The sequence below is a fragment of the Saccostrea echinata genome, unplaced genomic scaffold (genome assembly GCF_033153115.1).
Source record: "Saccostrea echinata isolate AGI-Se365-2 ecotype Australia unplaced genomic scaffold, CSIRO_AGI_Sech_v1 ptg000013l, whole genome shotgun sequence".
Taxonomy (NCBI): Eukaryota; Metazoa; Mollusca; class Bivalvia; order Ostreida; family Ostreidae; genus Saccostrea; species Saccostrea echinata.
In genome coordinates, this window is record NW_026889762.1 from 6,572,369 (window position 1) to 6,590,002 (window position 17,634).

Sequence of the window (17,634 nt, forward strand, 5' to 3'; positions counted from 1 at the left end):
TTAGCATGTTTTGAAAGCAATTACACGTACCTGGTCACGCGTCAAACGCTTTCATGTACCGCTTGAAAAGTCGCTTTGTATACACTCTGGTAAAAACTTATATCTTTGTTGGTAATTATGTTTCACAAAATAACTGAGAGAAGAGAATTAAACTTTGAGTTCATTATTTTTATTTTCACTGCTGTTTTGCACACTGTACTTGTACGCGATATGTCGTCCAAGATAACTGTACAGCTTTCCGAAGAAAAAAAAAACTGGCGGCTATTCGAGCCCCTTTTCGCCTTCAATGTCCTCTTCAAAACACACCTGTTTACAGAGAAGAGATCATAATATTCAATAAAATATTTCATATTATATGTAATCTGATTTTGTATGTATAAGTATCTGAAAGGCTATATTGTGCTGAATTTTTTAAAATACATGTTTTATGTAATACATATTTTTTAGCATACGATAAAATATCGCCAACACTATAAGCTTAATTATTTCTAATGTCCAGAACTGTGTAACGTAAATGCCATGCATTTAAGAAGTATGTTAACTTTTTATAATTTAATTACACTTGCACGCGCGGTTCAAAAGAAAAAATGTACAAGGAGTACATATACATGGACTTGAATATAACAAACTTATTAGCACATCTAATGATGAAAATGAAAATAATTGATAATACACTTTTACAACTTCATTTCAATGATAAGTTATTCTTAAACTTTACTTCAAATGTCAGAAAGGCCAGCATAGCCAAACTACTGTTAATTGTCTCTGTTTTAATTACAATGTCAATCACAATAACTTTTTTCTTTAGATCCCTTAATTTCTTATTTGTACATAGTTACATGAAATCCATGCACGGCGCTACACCTGTCAATCAAAATTGTAAACTTCTGGTGCCACGGAAGCATTTCCCCTGTGGTGTAAAATATTCTTTAGGTCAATTCTAATTTTACGCTTTTATAGATACAGTGTAATATTTCGAAACAACATTTTAATTAAGGCTGAAGATGCATGCTGTGAATTTATCAAACCTGCAGTCCTAATTGACGATCCGTTTTTACATGTATATTATAATTAATCAGAGAGTCCAGTATTTGTGACAAATTTTGATTGAGATTTCACTTTCCCTTTAGGATAAAACGATTCATTAAAAAGATTATGCATATGAGATGGATAGCTGTACTACATATAAATGTATACTTTTCACTTTGTAACAAGAATCTGTCATTGACAATTAAAAGTGAAGAGTTTAGGTAAAAGACTTTGACAAATGACAAGTTATTCCTTCTTAGTCACGATATAGCTTAAAGCTATATAGTCGTGCCCCCCCCCCCCCCCCCCTGCAATTATGTTTTTATTTTTATTTTTATTTTTTTTTTTGCTTAGATATCAAAAAAATTTGATTGTTTGTGCCCCGTCCCAGAAAAAAATGAAATTGCGTTCTACAGGCTTAAGTCAGAACATGATTTTCATAATGATAATACATTTATCAAAATGTTTCTACCCCTACGATTCGTAGTTGTGGTTTCGAATACCACCACGTCGCCCGCGTGGCGCAGTGGTTTGAGTGTTTGCTCTAGAGTCGCGGAGTAAGGAGTTAATCTTTACGTCGTGGGTTCGACTCCCTCTGCGGGACGTGGAGACCGGTCCTTTGCATAAGACCGTATAAACCGAGGTCCCGTGTAGCAGTAGATGCTGGGACGAAAGAGATCCCTCACTGCTCAATGGCCTTGAGTGTCGAGTATAGATCTGCATTTGGCGTTTCCATATGAGTGAAAAATCTCGAGAGGGACGTTAAACAACACACAAACAAACTATTCCACTACGGGACGTGGAGACTGGTCCTTCGGATGAGACCGTATAAACCGAGGTCCCGTGTAGCAGTAGGTGCTGGGATGAAAAAAATCCCTCACTGCTCAATGGCTTTGAGTGTCGAATTTACAGCCCTCCACCGGCAAGTGGTGGTTTTTCCATATGAGTGAAAAATCTCGACGGGGACGTTAACACACAAACAAACAAACAATTTCACTACAGAACGTTGAGTATGGTCCTTCGGATGAGGCCGTATAAACCGAGGTCCCGTTTAGCAGTAGGTGCCGGCATGAAAAAAATCCCCCACTGCTCAATGGCCTTGAGTGTCGAGTATAGGTCTGAATTTGCAGCCCTCCACTGGCAAATGCTGGCAGCTCAAGGGACGTTAAACAACAAACAGACAATCAAACAAACATTTTTGTGTCGCCTGCAGAGCAGAGCAGCACTTAGCGATCAATTTACCTGGCGTCTGTCTTGCTGTCCGTCCGTCTGTCACACCTTATATCTCGAGAAATGTAAGAGGTATGGGTTTGATAATTTGCACATATAGCTTGACACTATGGCTTTTGTATTTTTCCATGGCTTCCGACCTAGATATCCTTGAACTTGACCTTTGACCTACTTTTCAAAATAACCAATAATGCCGATATACAACTTCTTTTTGATATTTATGAGGTAAGTCTATGCTATTTAGAATGTGCACTGTTTGTCATAAAACATTTTGAAAAATACCAGCGTTACAGTTCACTTGACCTTGACCTTTGACCTATTTTGTAAAATATACTGCGGAGGGTTTAATTTAACTTATGTCTTTTGAAATTACAGAGGCAGGGTTTAATAATTAACAGTTATACATGTTTATGATCTCATGACAATGTATTTTGACACTGTATGAAATAAAGAAACCACAAAAACTGAAATTTAAATACTATGAAAATACAACGGGATCGGTATTCCAAAATGGATGGTGTAGACTGACAATTGCTGATATGAAAGACTGAAGCCTCTTTCGAAGGATTGTTGAAATCACGTACTTAAATAATTTATATATAATTATTTATAATAAATTTATTCAAATTTCATTAATATCCATTTTAGCTTTCAGGGGTTAAGGATTTGCAGTTCTATTTGATTGTTAGATTCTATCGCAGTCTTACTATCCCTGGATTGTTTTGTTTTGTTTTGGGTTTTTTTTTTTGGCATGAACTACATGTATATTCAATGCCTTAGCAAATAAATAGCTGATAACTTTTAGACTTAGTTACATCTTTAATGAAGCTAAAAGCAGGCGACACATGCGTTCCTGGGAACACTCTAGTTCTGTAAGAAATCAGCAAAGATAATTAAGCAGAGATTTTTGATGAATAAAATGGGTTTTTTTTAAAACCTTTTTCTATAACGCTGACTATATATGCATGTATGGTCTGCGTTATAAAACATGATGTGATAGGGTAACGTAATGCACCTTGTACACGTACTCAAAGATGCCGACGTTTTTCAATATCGAAATTGGACATAAAACATATATACAATAAAATTTGAAGCCAGCGAGTTAAAAGTAATAAATTACAACTATATGGAAACGAAATGAAAAAAAAACATGTGTAAACTTGTCAAGTTGGAAACACTCAGAATGGGTATTGTTGGTATCATACAGACTGTGTCATGGCCTTGACTCAAGTTCAACGTCACTAAGAACAAGATGCTTTTACTGGATGTGTGGTCTGAAAGAACATGTGTTAACTTGTCAAGTCGGTAACACAGATAGGTTTGCGTCATAACCAGAGTGTGTCATGGCTTGACGCAAGGTCATCTGGACAAGTTCAAGGTCACGAAATAGAAAGTGTACATTATTTATTGTCTTTCTACTGGCGAAGCATTGCAAGTTGATAGTCCCTTAAAAGATTATTTATCATCTTAGAATATGGCATGACCTTGACTCAAGGTCACTGCTCCAACGGAAGACCTATTCGTTGCTCTGCAACGAGCTCGGCTCTAGTTTATTTAATTTTTTGATTATACCCAAGGGTACTCCAAAGTTGATATCAAGAAGATGCTCAAGTTTCAGATTAACAAAAACAATTGGCATGATTGTAGTAAGCATTACGCCCTCTTCCAAAATTGTGAAATTTAAGGACCCAGGGTAATGGGCTATGGTGCTAGGACGGGGCTATATACAATGAAGATCATATTATATAAAGTGCATTATTATTATTATTATTATTATTATTATTATTTTAATTTATTTTATTTTATTTTATTTTATTTTTTTTTTTTTGAAAATTTTCTCTACCCAATGTGTATGTTAAACAAAGTGTAAATTAATTTTATTCATGATGGTCAAGGATGCCTCTTCCTTAATTTTGATTTTATGGCTCCTGGGTCATACGTTCTAGTGTCAAGACGTGGATGCATTAATTATTTAGTAAAAATGCATTAATTCTTTCAACATCGTCTTCTATGCATGCTCATGGGTTTAGAGTAAACAAACGTGATACATGGTTATAATAAGCAAGGATGCCTCTTCCAAAATTGTAAAATCCAATTATTAAGAGTATGTTTACCAAATTTGTGAAATTTTTGACCACCCAGGATCAGAGGCTCTCGTTATGGGCTCTTTGATTATAAAGGAAAACGCAAAATTTCTTTGAAAATATTTTTTTTCTGCTCCTGTTTTTAAAGGGAAAAAAACCTGAGTGCATGGTTATGATGCCAGGGAGAATCTTTTAACATTTTAAGTTTCATGCCCCCCTGATTCAGGAATTCTGATGCTATGGTTGACCTGTATTAATTACAAACTGAAAATGCATTAAATCTTTGATTGATTGATTGTATGTTGTTTTATGTCCCATTCGAGAATTTTTCACACATATAGAGACGTCACCATACACCGGTGAAGGGCTTTAAATTTTGACCTTGGCATTCAGGGCCATTGAGCAGTGAGGGATCTTTATCGTGCCAACGCCTGCCGTGACATGGGTCCTCGGTTTTTAAGGTCTATCTCATCTGAAGGACCCGCAACTTTCACTTCTAAGTGCCGAGCGCATGTCGAAGGAACAGTTGCTACCCATTTTTTATCGACTTATGTCAGTCGCAGCCGAGATTCGAACTCACGACCTCCCGATCACGGAGCGAGCGCTCTACCGACTGAGCTTCCGTGAACGGTCATTAAATCTTTGAAAATCATTTTTCCTTAAAAAAAAATGCAGAGTTCTAATGAGCAACCTTAGGGTATCTCTTTCAAAATTGTGAATTTTACGTCCCTTGGGTCATGTGTTTTGGTGTAGGAGGGGGGATTGATTATTGATTATAAGAATTGAAAAAAAATAAATATTTCAAAAATCTTATTCTCTGCTCATGGGTAAGAAGCAGATAAACTAAGTGCATGGTTATAATGAGCAATGATGTTTCTTCCAAAAATTGTGAAACTTGTGGCCCCAGGGCCAGGGGCTGCGGTGTTTCGGGGGGGGGGGGGGCTCTATTGCTGATATAGTTAAATATAAGTGAATATGCATAAATTCGGAGACCAAGGTCTTCCAACAAACTGTTGGAATACCGATGGGCACTAATTGTGCTCCATTACTAGCTGACTTGTTTTTTTCTTTCCTACATGTACGAATTAGATATTATTCAAAAATTTATACATGAGAAGAAAAACACTTGTCATTGCCATCAACTTGACATTTGGATATATCGACGATATATTATCAATTAACAATAGTCACTTTCATTCACATGTCGATCCATATATCCCAACAGATATAGCCTATCACTGGGTCGTGTTTTGCTGACTTGTTTCAAATGTAAGGACTTTGTTTTTATATTGAATATGCGTACGAAATGTCCGTCTACTTGATCAATACATAGGGCTTACGACGGATATGACCGATCGACAAGGGATGCTTACTCCTCCTAGACACCTTATTCACCTGTGGAATATCCAGAGGTCCGTGTTTATGCACTTTTCACATATTTGTATTGTTTGAAGTTTTTATGAGATCGATCACAGTTTGTTATCTTCAGACTTTATCATGAATGTCAGATATAGACGCTAAGTCGAGATAATGTTTCTAATTGGGACATAAATCGTTTCCTTTGCGTATAAGATTGGCAAGACCCTAGTTCACTCAGCACATAATTATTTGCTAAAATGTGTCTTTCAAGCATTAAACTCCTTATCTTCATAAATTTGTGTATATTCTTTACATCTGGTGAGTAGAGCTATTTCATTTAAATCTCGTTGTAATAAATTCTCTAATTCTTACTATTTTCAAGACGATCTGAGTATTTTTTTAGACCACTAATGCTTTTTAGATACAAAATTGTACGCTGACTACTTTTAAGTAAAATGTTTTTACATCAACAGCAACTGCATACTGTGAAGTTAGTCTTTTGCCAAAGACAACAGAAGAAATTTTATGTGTTTTCCATAGATGTCATTTATAAAAAATGATAATAAAAAATCCAAATGTTATGAAATAGTTGGAGGCCAAAAAATCCAACAAAAAATAATAAATATTATAGTTCATTCTGAGGAAATTGGGTGCATATTATTTAATCTTTCTTTCAGTTGTCACTGGATCTCCCTCGTGTCCCCATGGTTGGTATAAGTATGGGTCTTCGTGCTATGTATTCATTGATGGTGTTTTGAATAGTTGGACAGAAGCAATGGTTTGTACTAAATCACCCTGTTTCATCATCTTTAGTGTGATTCGTTTTTAATTTTCGGGGAAGGGAATTCTTAAATTATTATACATATGTATTTATATCTAACTTTAAGTTAAACAAGGAGATCAGTAAACAAGGCGTGCACAAGGTCTATAGCTTCAAATGCATAAAAAATCATATTCAATTTGTGAATTTAGGATTTACAGCTAAGTTCTTATCATTGAAAGGTGAGAAATTATGAAAAAAAATCTCTGCGGAAAAAAAAACTCGATAAAAATTATTCTAAATGTGATATTCTTGGGGGGGTTCGAACCAAGCAAAATCCCTGAATATCAATGTTTACTTCAATATTAACATGCTAACCACTGTGTTGAAATGCTTATAACAAATCGACAGGTAAATTATGATTTTGTGATATGGCCCATGATTAAATGGACTTTAAATGTTGTATCAAAACTATGTATGTAGGTAAAGTATTTTTTTCTTCATGTTTTGTATGTTAACCGAAGATTATTTTAGGAATGACTCTAATTCTTGGCCAAATTATTCAAGTATAACCTGGTTTGGGTCAGTTTACGCTCTTTTACAATCCGCTTCGCGGATTATAAAGCGTAAACTGACCCAAACCAGGTTATACTCGAATAATTTGGCCAAGAATTAGAGTCGTACCTTATAATTTAATTTTAAAATCATTAAATAACTATGGGTGTAAAATTTTGTTGCTTTTTATTAGTTCAAATTTGGCGCTCAATAATACAACCGTAGTAACGGAAGTCATGGGAAGCGAGGGGAGGTAAAAACTGATACATAGGCCTAGCAGCCTTGTTGTTTGTTTACATGTGGTAAGATCGAATTATTGTTTGAAGTTAAAGGTACATTTATTAAATCTGGAATTTTCCATGAATCCTGAGGACTGGAAATGAGAGGATTGTATGGATACAGATGATTCAGCTGGTTGTCAGGGCCGGGGGGGGGGGGGGTTGTCCCTATACCAAACCAGGTTATACAGAAATAATTTGTGTTGCTTTTTGGATATTAACCAATCAGAGGCTAGAATACAAACAAACTTAAATTATATATTTTTACGCGTACTTTGAGAATAAACTTTCGCAAAAAAGGAACGACGACCCATTCACATAGGAAAATTGTGCATTGGAATGATGATTTGATCCATTTTGCCTTCTTTGGTGTATGTAAACTATTTCATAGACAATTAATTTCAAACTTTGTGAGACTGGGCGATTTATGGAGATTCTACATAAAGTACACGTAAATGTTAAATGAAATATGATAGAAAATTTCGTCATAATTGAGACTTATTTCTTCATTTCAATGTGTAATTGTGGCATAACATGCATTTTGCCCGCCTTGTTACTCCATTTTCTTTGTATGCGTGTATTCATTGCAGTCGAGAAAGACATAAGACCAGAAATACGTTTTCTAAATTAAAACTAAATAAATAAATTTGCTTAATAATAAGCATACACTGAATTTACCTATCACTGGTTCCATGCTTTGAGTCTTGCTTAAACTTGTAAGATAATTGGTTATGGACAATATAAGGTTATTATATTTTTCAGTCGTTTTGCAAGGGACTCTCTGCTAAATTGGTGGAAATAGAGACACAGGATGAAAATGATTTCTTGCAGCATCACCTTCAAAACATGATGCATAGTCGTGTGTATCTTAAACAAAGAGAATCAATTTTATCATTACATTTGAAATTGAAATCCAGTTTTCACCATTAAATCAAATGTGGATGTCTGTTCAAACTTTAACTTATCAAATCCTCCATAATTTCTTCAAAATATTTATTTATTAGTTCGTGCAATATATAATAGTGATATTTTAAATTAAAAAAAAAATGAATAATTCTCTGTCCTTTTTATACATGTAGCTATATACAAAATCTTGTTTTTATTTACTAAGTGGTGTCCTGAATTCGTTTATCAAAATTCAGACTTGACACTTTGTTCACTCATTGTAATGTTGAATTAAATATAAAAAAATTAAAAATGTAATTGCAAGGTAAATTTGAAGATTCATGTTCAAACCTTCTCTGCAGATAACTACTGGATCGGTTTAACAGACGCAATTGTTGAAAATGAGTGGTTATGGATGTCAACTCAAAAAGAAGCTCATTTCACTAACTGGGGTCTCCTCCAGCCAGACAATGCCCAGAACAGCGAGGACTGTGCAGATATGGCATTTTTCTATCCACAAGGCGTCTGGAATGACGAAAATTGTGATGCAAAGCTACATTTTATTTGCGAAAAAGAGTACTCGTCCTTTTTTGTACTTCTTAGTTATTTCTACCTTATACAGGTTGCAAACATTCCTTCTCACTTGTAATTAAGACTTTCTTGCTTGAAGTATGATAAACACTTTTGACAAGGATAATCCACTTTTAATAATCGCCGATAATTGAAGCTTAAAAAGTATTCTGTTATTCTCAACACTATTTATTTTTTTTTATATGGCCATTGTAATTTTCTCTATTATTCAACAAAAATTGTTTTTGCTCCGACTGTAATTCAAATACTGGTACTATCTATTGATATCAATTATGGAAGATAAATTCTTCACAAAATTATTCCAGATTTTTCTTTTTTTTTTTTTTTTTGTATTGAAAAAATGAACTATAATCGCAAATAGGTTGATGAAAATTCAGCAATGTTTACAAATGAAATACATGTAGTGGTTGTTTAACTACGCAAAATTCACATGGATTGAAGAAATTCAGATTTAATAATTTTCTTTTTTTTTAATATTCAGATTAACAGGAACAACACTTCTTCCAGTTGGTAACCTTGTTGGTAAATAAATCTTTTAAATTAATGAACATCGTCATTGCTTATCAGAATTAAATATATGGAAATAACGAAAGGTATTCAAAAACAGTAGCCTTAAAACATATATATGTGAAATTTAAAAACCTTGTAACGACTTAATGTATGCATAAAGAAAGCTATAATATCCGGCTCCCCCCCCCCCCCCCCGTTGCATGTAGATGGCAAATATGCTTTAGTAGTTGCTTCCCTATAATTGAAGTGAACAGGATTTAAATTTTGTATTCTACAATAATTACACATATGAGTTAAAGTTATAAACTATCCAATACTTACTAAACATGCCCGCTGTTTCCCTGAAAAAGAATAAAAACAGAATACCTTTTATGAATGATCACTGAAGTACCGTACTTGCAAGTGTGCTCGAAAAGTCAAACTATTTTAATTACCAGTAACTCACAGGGCTTAATAGATTTTTTTTTACCTATTCAATGTTTTATGTAAATCTTACAATTTAAAGTACCACTAAGTTTAGTTTTTATATAACCGCATGTCAAAAGGGCAATTTAACCTGTTTCAAACAAAGGGACCCCAAGCAAAGCAAGAATTATGAGTATTCAAAAAATGCCTCGAAGAGAGTATTTTATTTCCTTGGAATTAGTAATTGAGGTATCAAGCGTGGACCATTAATATTATACATGTATTTGGTAATTAAAGACAATTTATTATATAGTCTATTTATAGTCCCTATATAATCTATACAAACGCAAACAGTTCATAACACTACATATTCACTGGTTTTGAAGCCGTATTCACCGGAGGGTCGGTGCGCGTGCAGTGGCATTGTGACGTCACAATCAACATCTCAAACAACGTTGTAAACAGTGGTTGCAACGGCAAGAGCCAGCTGTGTATGTGAGCAGGAAAAACAGTAGCCAAGCCTATCTCAGGATTATTTTCTAAACATTTCGATGTCTTACAAACAGCAAAAGGAAAACACGGAAGTTATAACTTGTAATCTGGACATTTTTTTTTTTTATTTTTCCACGACAGAAGTACGTAAATGAAAGTGATATCATCATGCAGCCTTCAATGTCTTATTTATTCAAATCCGGACTATATAATAAAACAATTATGGACTCTTTCGGTGGTGAATATGATTTGTTATTCACCAGAAAAATATCAATATTGACCTCGGCCTCGCCTCAATCAATATTGATATTTTTCTGGTGAATAACAAACCATATTCACCACCGAAAGAGTCCATAATTGTATATTATCTCATACGAAATTCTATGGAACTTTGTTGAAAATTTGAACAATGCTTCTTGCGGGGCCCCATAAGCGTCTAAGATCAAGTTGGTGGACAATAAGCGTAATTGTGTGTAATTGGCAATGGATCAGCCAGTGTGCATCCTACATGAATTACGAAATAAGTCCCAAGGCTCCAATCCCCATTCTGCATGTCTTGAGCATAGACACTGACATAGGTGCATTAAACAAGCAAAATGAAAAAAAAAATCTGAGAAAACGAAATCTGGTGCCAGTTGTGTATGCTGCATCTCTTTGTCCATGGGTATGTGAGCTGTAAAAACTGCGGTTTACTTGAAATAGCGTACTCTTGCATATTCCTTACCTGATTAGCTTTAAATTGAATATTGTATTGTACCTGAAATTGATATCAATAATATCTTGACTAATCACATTTTTAACTCTCTGGTTTTGACATTTTCTCCCGAATATTCGATGACGCGGGCATAAAAATCTGTGAATAAAGTTGAAAACTTGTACAACTTGATAAACGTCACTTCAGACATACGGAATAACTGAAAGTGCCCCAATTCTGGTGAATCTTTCATTCAATTTGAAAACGAATATATCTTGGCAAATGTGGACGTACCTCCTTCAAGCACAATTAACCTTTGTGGAAAATTAAAAAAAAAAAAGTCAAGTATATACAGCTTCTCTGGAATTCCGTGTTATACCCTGAATGACCTTACCTTTTTATCAATTCTTCAAGACAGGAGGTTTTAAACAAATTGTTGTAAGACTATATGCGAATGATATGGCAAGCCCTTCTACAATTTTTCGTGAAAGAAATATTTCTTTCATTCTCTTTGAATAAGAAAGATACCTCTTTAGCTTAGAGAGATATCTCTTAAACTAATAGATATATCTCTTTAGCTTATAGGGATATCTCTTTGACTACATGCAATAGAGATATCTCTTTGACTAAGAGAGATATCTGTATAAGCTAGAGAGATATCTCTTCAAACAAAATAGATATATTTTTTACAAGAGAGATATCTCTTTTACTTAGAGAGATATCTTTTTAAGCTAGAAAGATATCTTTTTTAAGTTAGAGAGATATCTCTTTAAAAAAGTAAAAAAAAAAAAAAAAAAGAAAAAAGATACCTTTCTAAGTTTAGAAAGATGTCTCTAGATTTTCAAAAAGAGATATATCTCTAAGTTAAAGAATGAAGTTTTAAGTTAAAGAATCATTTTTCTAAATGAAAGAGATATCTCTTTTCCAGTTATCTTTAAAATAGAATAATGATTTCTCCCCTACCATACGAAAATGAGGCTAGACGTGACATGACAGGAAGTACATGTATGTCACGTACCTTTCGAAATAGTTTTGAGAAAAAAGACTCGGCTTGTCCAACCCCAAAAGGAAGTATGTAGAAAAAATTACCAAATCCTTTGTTTGAAACAATAAAAGGATAATGGCAACTTTGTTGATCAACATGCCAAAAGATTTATATTCAAACGAAAGTAAGCAATAATCTCAACTGCAATAGACCGAATTTTCTCAGCTTATGAAATAATCGACTGTTTCTAATTTTAAATCTAGACAATACTGAGTTACTTGTCCTATTAATTTAAGTTATAATGTAGAATAGGTCAAATCTAAGGAATACTTAACACCATTTCTAGAAGTATGCCCTATTTGGTTCTGATATCCATGGTTTAATGCACAGATGCTTGGGAACAGGAACCCCCCCCCCCCCCCCCACACACACACACACACACACCAGGAACGTTGCGCCAGTTTCAAAAAAAGGGGTAGCAATTTTCCCCCAAAACATTTAGGGCTCCCTGAATTATTTACCATGATTTATTTTTAAGCATTTGTTGATATATAATGCACCATGAAAATACACAATTCATGCAAATAAGCTATGTATATATATATATATATATATATATCACTCAATAACTTCTCTATTTGTATCATTAGTACAGACCCTAAAACGTGTTACTACACCTCAGAAACGAACCGTACCGTTCCGTGCAAGAAGCGTACCGTACCGTGCACAAAGCGAACCGTACCGTTCATGAATATTTTTTTTTTAAATAATTATGCAAGCCATGACCCGAAAGCATTCCGAATCTTGCAATGACCAAATACAATAAATCATTTTCTTTTATTTCTTTCAATGCAGCGCCCGTTAAAGAAGGACAAAAAATAACCCTAAAGATTCAAAATATTATTATTAAAAACCATGCATCTGGACTTACATCTGTTAATATAAGGAAACTACTTAAAACTAGTTACGACTTCAAAACAACTCGACAGAGCCTTAGTTATTCGCTATGCATGATCGGGTTGTGCTTGACTAACATTTTTTTTCATACCAAGTGCAGCATCGTAATATTTTCGTGTACAATTTATAATAAATAAAAGTGAATTAAATACGTTATCGTTTATTTCTTTAGCTCTTATCTACCCTATTCTTGTCTCTATGAACGTTCTCGGAAACCAAGACACATTGAAAAACGTATTAGGATTCTGTGCTATTTTCCGAAACCAAGCCCTTAAAATCATTTTTTATTCATGTAAGTAATAGTTTAAGGGAGAAATGATTACAGATTAAGCAACAACAACAACAACAAAATGAAAAAAAAAAAAAAAAAATAATAAAAAAAAATAATAATAATAATTACGAACTAAATTATCAATTTGAAAGTGGACACGTTAAAATGTAAACGCCTCTCAATCACTATAGGAAAAAAATAAATGAAAGCGATGTATATATATTTATATATAATATGTGTTAGTTTACACTCTTCTGACCAACTCAAAATGTTATCGCCAATATAACATACTGTCAAAAAGTTCGATCGCCACATTTTCGCATGGAATTTTCAGTTTAATACACGTAATCCAGAAAAAAAATCTGGATATATGTCAGAATTAGTTTTTATTTAAAGCATTTTCCCATTTCATTTGTTTTATTCACTGAAATCTGCAGGTAAAATATGTTACCTGGAATTTACACATAAAGCCCAGTTTAATCTCTAAAAAAAAATGCTTAGTCCGTGCATGCGTGTTCATCCAAGTTTATTTTTTAAGAAACACTGTACATTTCTTGCCATGGTCTCGTTATCTAGACTGACGTCTTTCTATACTTTCGTTATTTACTCTAAAACATTTGAAAATTTCGATCAAGTATTGTCATCACACGTGCACAGGTAAAAACTTAACATGCATTCTCTGTAAGCACCAAAAAATTTACTATAGGGCTTGGAAACGACATCTCTCCGATTTTGATGAAATTTGCACCATAGGTGCATCTTGGCACAAAACTAGGAAATATGGTGTTAGAAGTTTCACACGTGCACCCGGTTGCCATGGAGACGGGTCAATTGAATTTGGCCATTTTTGGCCCTTTTTGACCAAATAAAAACATGAAAATTGAGGAAATGTAAATGCATTTTTGTCTTTATGTAGTAAACTCAAACACAAATCATTGTATCATAAGAAAACATCAACTTTTAAGGTATACAGGGCATATAATCGGTTATTCCAGAATTATTCCCACTCTAAGAAAAAGGTCCTGTAAAATGACATTGTTTCTGAAAATGTGAAAAATGGGAAATTTGGTATTTTTTGAGAACTTTAAAGTTAAATAAAAAAAATTGTCTACGGAAATTTTTCAAATCTTATGTGTGTTTTATACTTCAGAATTAGGAGTGTCACCTCATGAAAAAATTGGAGTGGGATCTCAATTCTATTTTTAGTAACATGTATCTATAAATAGACATATTTCAGAAAAATCTAAAAAATCAAATTTGGGCTGAGTTTAAGATGCCATTGGTAGGTATTTAAGAAATATACTGTAAAAGTCAATATGTTAATGACAGAAACTGGACACCAATAACTACTATGCATATTATTTGAAGGGAGTTCCGTTTTCTATTTATAGCTTCAAATGCCTTAAAATAGACTTGTCTCATAATATGTGTAAAAATGACTATTTTCTATCATTTAGAAGCTCCACTAAAACATAAGTGATAAACATACTGCTATCACCAATATTTCATCAATTAGAACATGGGATAATACAATAACTCACACATTATTGAGGATAGGCTCTCATTTCTATAAATAGTACAAATGTCTAAAATTAGACACATGGGAAATTAACGACGAAATGTAGATTTTTGCACTAGTTCTCACATTAGAGATGAACAATTTGCATACTAACTGTCATAAACTGTAACTGACATAATGTGACTGACAAGTACAGGAAAGCATTAACTGAAATGCAGAATAATAAGCGGAGGTTTCCATTTCTATTTATAGTAACAATTGTTTAAAAATAGACATTCTGCAAATTATCAAGAAAATGTAGAATTTTGCACTATTTTCTCACATTAGGGATGGACAATTTGCAGACAAACTGCTATTAATTGTTAATAACATAAGGGGAACAACAAGTACAAGAAAGCATTAACTGAAATGCAGAATAATAAGCGGAGGTTTCCATTTCTATTTATAGTAACAAACGTTTTATAATTATGGAAGAAATGTAGAATTTTGCACTGTTTCTTACATTAGGGATGGACAATTTGCAGACTAACTGCTATTTACTGTTATTGACATCAGGTGACCGACAAGTACAAGAGAGCATTAACTGAAATGCAGAATAATCAATGGAGGTTTCAATTTCTATTTATAGCAACACATGTCTAAAAATAGACATATTGCAAAAAATCAAGAGAATATAGATTTTCGTACACTAGGAATGGAAATTTTGCCGATTAACTATTATTAACTGTTATTGACAAAAGGTGAATGACAAGAACAGGAAAGCATTTACTGAAATGCAGAATAATCAGCGGAGGTTTCGATTTCTATTTATAGCAACATACGTGTATGTCTAAAAATAGACATAGTGCAAATAATCAAGGAAATATATATAGATTTTTGCCCTATTTCTAACATAAGGGATGCTCAATTTGCAGACTAACTATTATTAATTTAATGTGACTGACAAGAACAAGAGAGCATTAGCTAAAATGCAAAATAATCTGCGGAGATTATTTCCATTTCTATTTATAACACCAAATACTTAAAAATACATATGTCTCAGCATATGAGAAAAAATGAAAATTTCCCCCAATTACAACCTTCACAAAAATATTTAAAATAACATTGCTCTCCAAAATATGCCATCTTCAAGTGCATGTGGTCATACAACACTTCACACATTAATGAGCATGGGCTCACCATTTTTTACTACAGTAACAATAAACTAAAAATATATGTAATGTATATATAGGAACTCCCATGGTTTGTGCTTGAATATGATTTTTATCCAACCAGTTGTGTGGTTTTTTTACTCCCGAGCCTTAGCGAGGGGATAAAAAACTCACAACGAGTTGGATAGAATTCATATCCAACCACAAATCATGGGAGATTCTTTTTATCCTATGTTTTATACATCACAATCAATGTTTTACACTGTTTTTATATAGGAATCTACTTCATTTTACTTCTCCACTCTCACGCTTAAACGCATTGTGACGTCATTACTGTGGGATATCAAAAAAAAAAAATCCAATGAGTGATATCCACGGGATAAAGGGGTAAACATGTGTAAGATCACCTATTTTTCGTGGGGTTATTTTTTCGTGGTTTGAAGAAAAAATGAGTTGGTGAAGGGGATTTTCTTTGTGAATGAAGAAAAGCTTGGTTGATATATATCTGAATTTTACATTTCGTGGAGGACATATATTTGTGGGTCTCTCTATGCCATAAAACACCCACAAAATTTAATGATTTTACAGTATCTCAAATAATTTAGAAAATGTAGGTTCTTGCACTATTTCAAACATAAGAAGTGGAAAATTTGCAGATTTTCTGTCATAACCATATTGTGACTTACAAGAACTAGTCAATATTAATTGAAATGCAGAATTACCAGTACTAGTAGAGGTTTCCATTTCTATTTATAGCAATAAACATCAACAAAAACATACCCCTCAGCATATAAGGAACCAGAAGTCTCTGACGAGACTGTAGCTCTACTGGTATTTATTTAACAAAGGAAGAGAAAAGTAGCTAGCACTTGGACTTGACAGTAAATAAAAAAAATATATCCTTATTTAGCTTCTTTTTGTGTCAAGATTGCAGTTGGTCAAAAACTGTAATAGGAGTAGCTTTTGAAAGAATTGACGAAATTTCCTTTTTTATTTTTTTTGGTTACCATGACAACACTGTTATCTAAAACTAAAATCTAATGTGCAGGATTATGTGTCTTCTTGGAATCAGATCAAAGCAGTAGAAGAGGCTTCCTGATAGAATTTGACAGGAATTTTTAATTTTAGTCACCATTTCAACGCCATTCATCAAAACCAAAAACTGATAAGCAGAGTGATGTATCTCAGTGTAGTCTACTTGTATATAATTTAATTTTGGTTTTTACTCGTCATTTGATTGGATAAAAAATTAGTTTATACTATATAACCTGTGTTGCCTAGGTTACACTGACTTAAGTCAAAAACGTATCGATCCGCTTGATGTTACATTTTAATTATGTACAATTTGAAGGAGAAATTGTTATTTTTTCACACTTAGTGCCCGCTGAAATATGGCTAAAATAATAATGCCTTGGCATTAAACAGTAATCAATCAATCAATTACACTTGGTGAAGGAATATTAAATAATAAGGATTGAATTTAATAGCTACCCAGTATTAAAAGTAAGTCCCAATAAAGCTAAAAATGACAATCTTACACCAATTAGAAAATTCGTAGAAATTTTTTTTTTACAGTTCTACCAATCTCCACTATATTTCACACATTATTGAGAATGGGTTCTCCAGTCTTTTTATAGAAATATGTCTAAAATAGACATATTGTGATTTTTTGAAAGATGAAGATGCTCAGTATTTTAGACATTATGGATGGAAAATCTGCAGACTGTCATAAACATCATTTGGCTTACATGTACAATTATAAGTCACAGTTAATTGAAATAATTCAATAAACAAAAATAATTTACAAACATTTACCAATATCTTTAAAAAAAAATTAAGTATGGTCCTTCATGCATATATTTCCATTGTATCATTTTTA

General features: G+C 33.2%; 1 protein-coding gene across 1 annotated transcript; it reads left to right on the plus strand.

Moving 5' to 3' along the window:
• Positions 1-6,427: 6,427 nt before the first annotated feature.
• LOC133186294 (perlucin-like) lies at positions 6,428-8,829 on the plus strand. The gene is made up of 3 exons (XM_061321515.1): positions 6,428-6,480; positions 8,058-8,154; positions 8,543-8,829. The coding sequence occupies exons 1-3, from the start codon at positions 6,478-6,480 to the stop codon at positions 8,827-8,829; spliced, it is 387 nt and encodes a 128-aa protein (XP_061177499.1). The 5' UTR covers positions 6,428-6,477.
• Positions 8,830-17,634: the final 8,805 nt, after the last annotated feature.

Bases quoted from the DNA above. Each gene is read 5' to 3' on its own strand.
- LOC133186294 (XM_061321515.1), top strand. The intron at 8,155-8,542 runs GTGTGTATCTTA...CCTTCTCTGCAG, and splicing joins TCAAAACATGATGCATAGTC to ATAACTACTGGATCGGTTTA.